The sequence below is a fragment of the Lindgomyces ingoldianus genome, assembly GCF_010093535.1.
Source record: "Lindgomyces ingoldianus strain ATCC 200398 unplaced genomic scaffold BDR25scaffold_53, whole genome shotgun sequence".
Taxonomy (NCBI): domain Eukaryota; kingdom Fungi; phylum Ascomycota; class Dothideomycetes; order Pleosporales; family Lindgomycetaceae; genus Lindgomyces; species Lindgomyces ingoldianus.
The window spans coordinates 3,692-5,605 of record NW_022985214.1 but is presented as its reverse complement, the minus strand read 5'-3'; the positions used below and the strand labels follow the sequence as shown (position 1 = coordinate 5,605).

The 1,914-nt window shown below is 47.3% G+C and overlaps 2 protein-coding genes across 2 annotated transcripts; both read left to right on the top strand.

The window, feature by feature from the left end:
- Nucleotides 1–210: 210 nt before the first annotated feature.
- Nucleotides 211–530, top strand: BDR25DRAFT_104877 (uncharacterized protein). The gene has a single exon (XM_033683486.1). It carries the CDS (start codon nucleotides 259–261, stop codon nucleotides 418–420), a length of 162 nt encoding a protein of 53 aa, XP_033540707.1. The 5' UTR covers nucleotides 211–258; the 3' UTR covers nucleotides 421–530.
- A 931-nt stretch (nucleotides 531–1,461) lies between these two features.
- BDR25DRAFT_204556 (uncharacterized protein) lies at nucleotides 1,462–1,785 on the top strand (the record flags this gene model as incomplete). The annotated part of the gene is made up of 1 exon (XM_033684441.1): nucleotides 1,462–1,785. A coding segment is annotated over one exon (324 nt), but the record flags the coding sequence as incomplete, so codon positions are not given.
- Between the last annotated feature and the right edge of the window lie 129 nt (nucleotides 1,786–1,914).

Sequence of the window (1,914 nt, the reverse complement as noted above, 5' to 3'; positions counted from 1 at the left end):
TTAGGCATAGAGAGACATGCTAATTCTTGTTGTTAAGTTAGCCAGCCCGCATCTACAGCACAAATGCCTAGTGCAGTTTAACACTAAGGATCCTAGGGAGATAAGCTTAAAACCTGCATCTGCAATTACTTAGGCTGTTTACAAATTAATCTCCTGTATCCTAGAGGTAGCGCAAAACCTAGCGCTAAGAGAGAAAAGTGCAGCAAACAACTTGTGCAAGATAATAGAGCTAGTAATCACTAAGTGAGCTGCAAAGCAATGCGCAGAAGCGTTAGAGGGTCACAGCAAAGAATAGCAGCCATCAACAGTTTAACTAATAGAGGCAGAACGTGCAAAGTACGATGCGCTGCTAGAGGAATTGCGTCCTTCAAGCCCCTTCTTCCCCAGCCCATCATCCGACTGTCAGTCGGTTGCTCTTAGCGAGGCCCATGGTGGAAATGAGGTGGCTGTTTGCGATAGCGGATCAGGCACGCATGAGCCACATAGGGAGCATTCCACAACCCGAAGTAGCAGAGATGATGGGGTGACTGCTAGCGCTTACAGGACAGGTGATTCTCAGCCTCTGTCAGCGCAAGATCTAGGTGCGCCGGCACCGGACGAAGTGCAAACCCTCCCAAGGCCGCGCGGGAGTAGAAAAAAGATGCAGCTGCCGCTAGTAGAAAGTCCTGATAGCAGGGCAAGCGCCCAAAAGCCGGATGGCGAAAGAAGGTTGGAAAATCGTCTATCAAACCGGCATCAGGGCCGTGACCATTCCGAAGTACGGCGGCACATGGCGAGAGGATCGGGGCATTGGAGGCGACGCGTGGCGGCTGAAGCTGGAAAATGCCTCACAGGGGTAGAACACGATGTTATCAGGCGTCGCACGTAAGTTAGGATGCGCTTGGTGCCCGCACGCATGACTGTCTTAAGTTATTTAGGCTGTTGTCACACATTTCTTTTATTTAGTGGCTTAACCCCTAGGGGCCACAGAGGGTCTGTTAAATTTGCAACATGTTAATCTTACAAGTAAATATATATATTTTTATCTTAAAAGAGAGGCTTTAGGTTTTAACATCTTGCTACTACTTTTCTTTTGCTATTTATTTAGAAAATGCAGACAAGTTTTGTTAACAGTGCGTCTGGCGTACCTAACCCTACAAATCACTAGATTTAATTCAGAGAGACTAGCAACAGCTCTCTTAAAGAGGGGCCAACCTTTAGCCAGAGTGTTAATATTAATTTAGAGAGTGACTCTAGCAATAAGGACAGCTTAGATGGCAGAGTAACAGCTCTAGATAGCGCATCGGAATACGAAGACGGGGATTTTGGGGATGACGAGCACGTCGAGGTAGCATCTGAGGAGCAGCGGTGGAAAATCTTTCATGCAAATGGGGATCACAAGCTTAAAGGCACGTTTCCTATCTATCTAGCATGCACAAGCACTATAAGGAGAAGCTAAGAGAAAGTTTAAAAGTCTAGGACCTAATTGCAAAGACAAATTCTCCATCTTTTAATAGTAGCAAAGCGCTTAATATGTTACAAACGCTCTATACAATTAACTATAGGAGTAAAAAAGCAGGTTTAAAGGCCGCAGCGGTAGACAACGAATACCTTCCTGCCTTCTTTCTCGACCTCCTGATAGTCATTGGCCGGCCATTGAGACCTATCACGCGGCCGACTGACCGATTTTTTGACAACATCACCATAAGCTTTAAGAATTGGCGGGCGTCGTACAGTGCTAAGCATATCCATGGACTGCCATTTGACCTAGAACACCGAACTTTCCGACTAGGCACAGCAGCGACAAGAGAAGTCTGGTACATTGTCATGCATCTAGTTGCAACCACGGCTGTTGAGCTGTTGTCGTCGAGGTGCGAGCGCCGACAGCGTCTTGAGAGGTCATCCCAGGCTAGCGCACTGGAGCCCACTCACGCC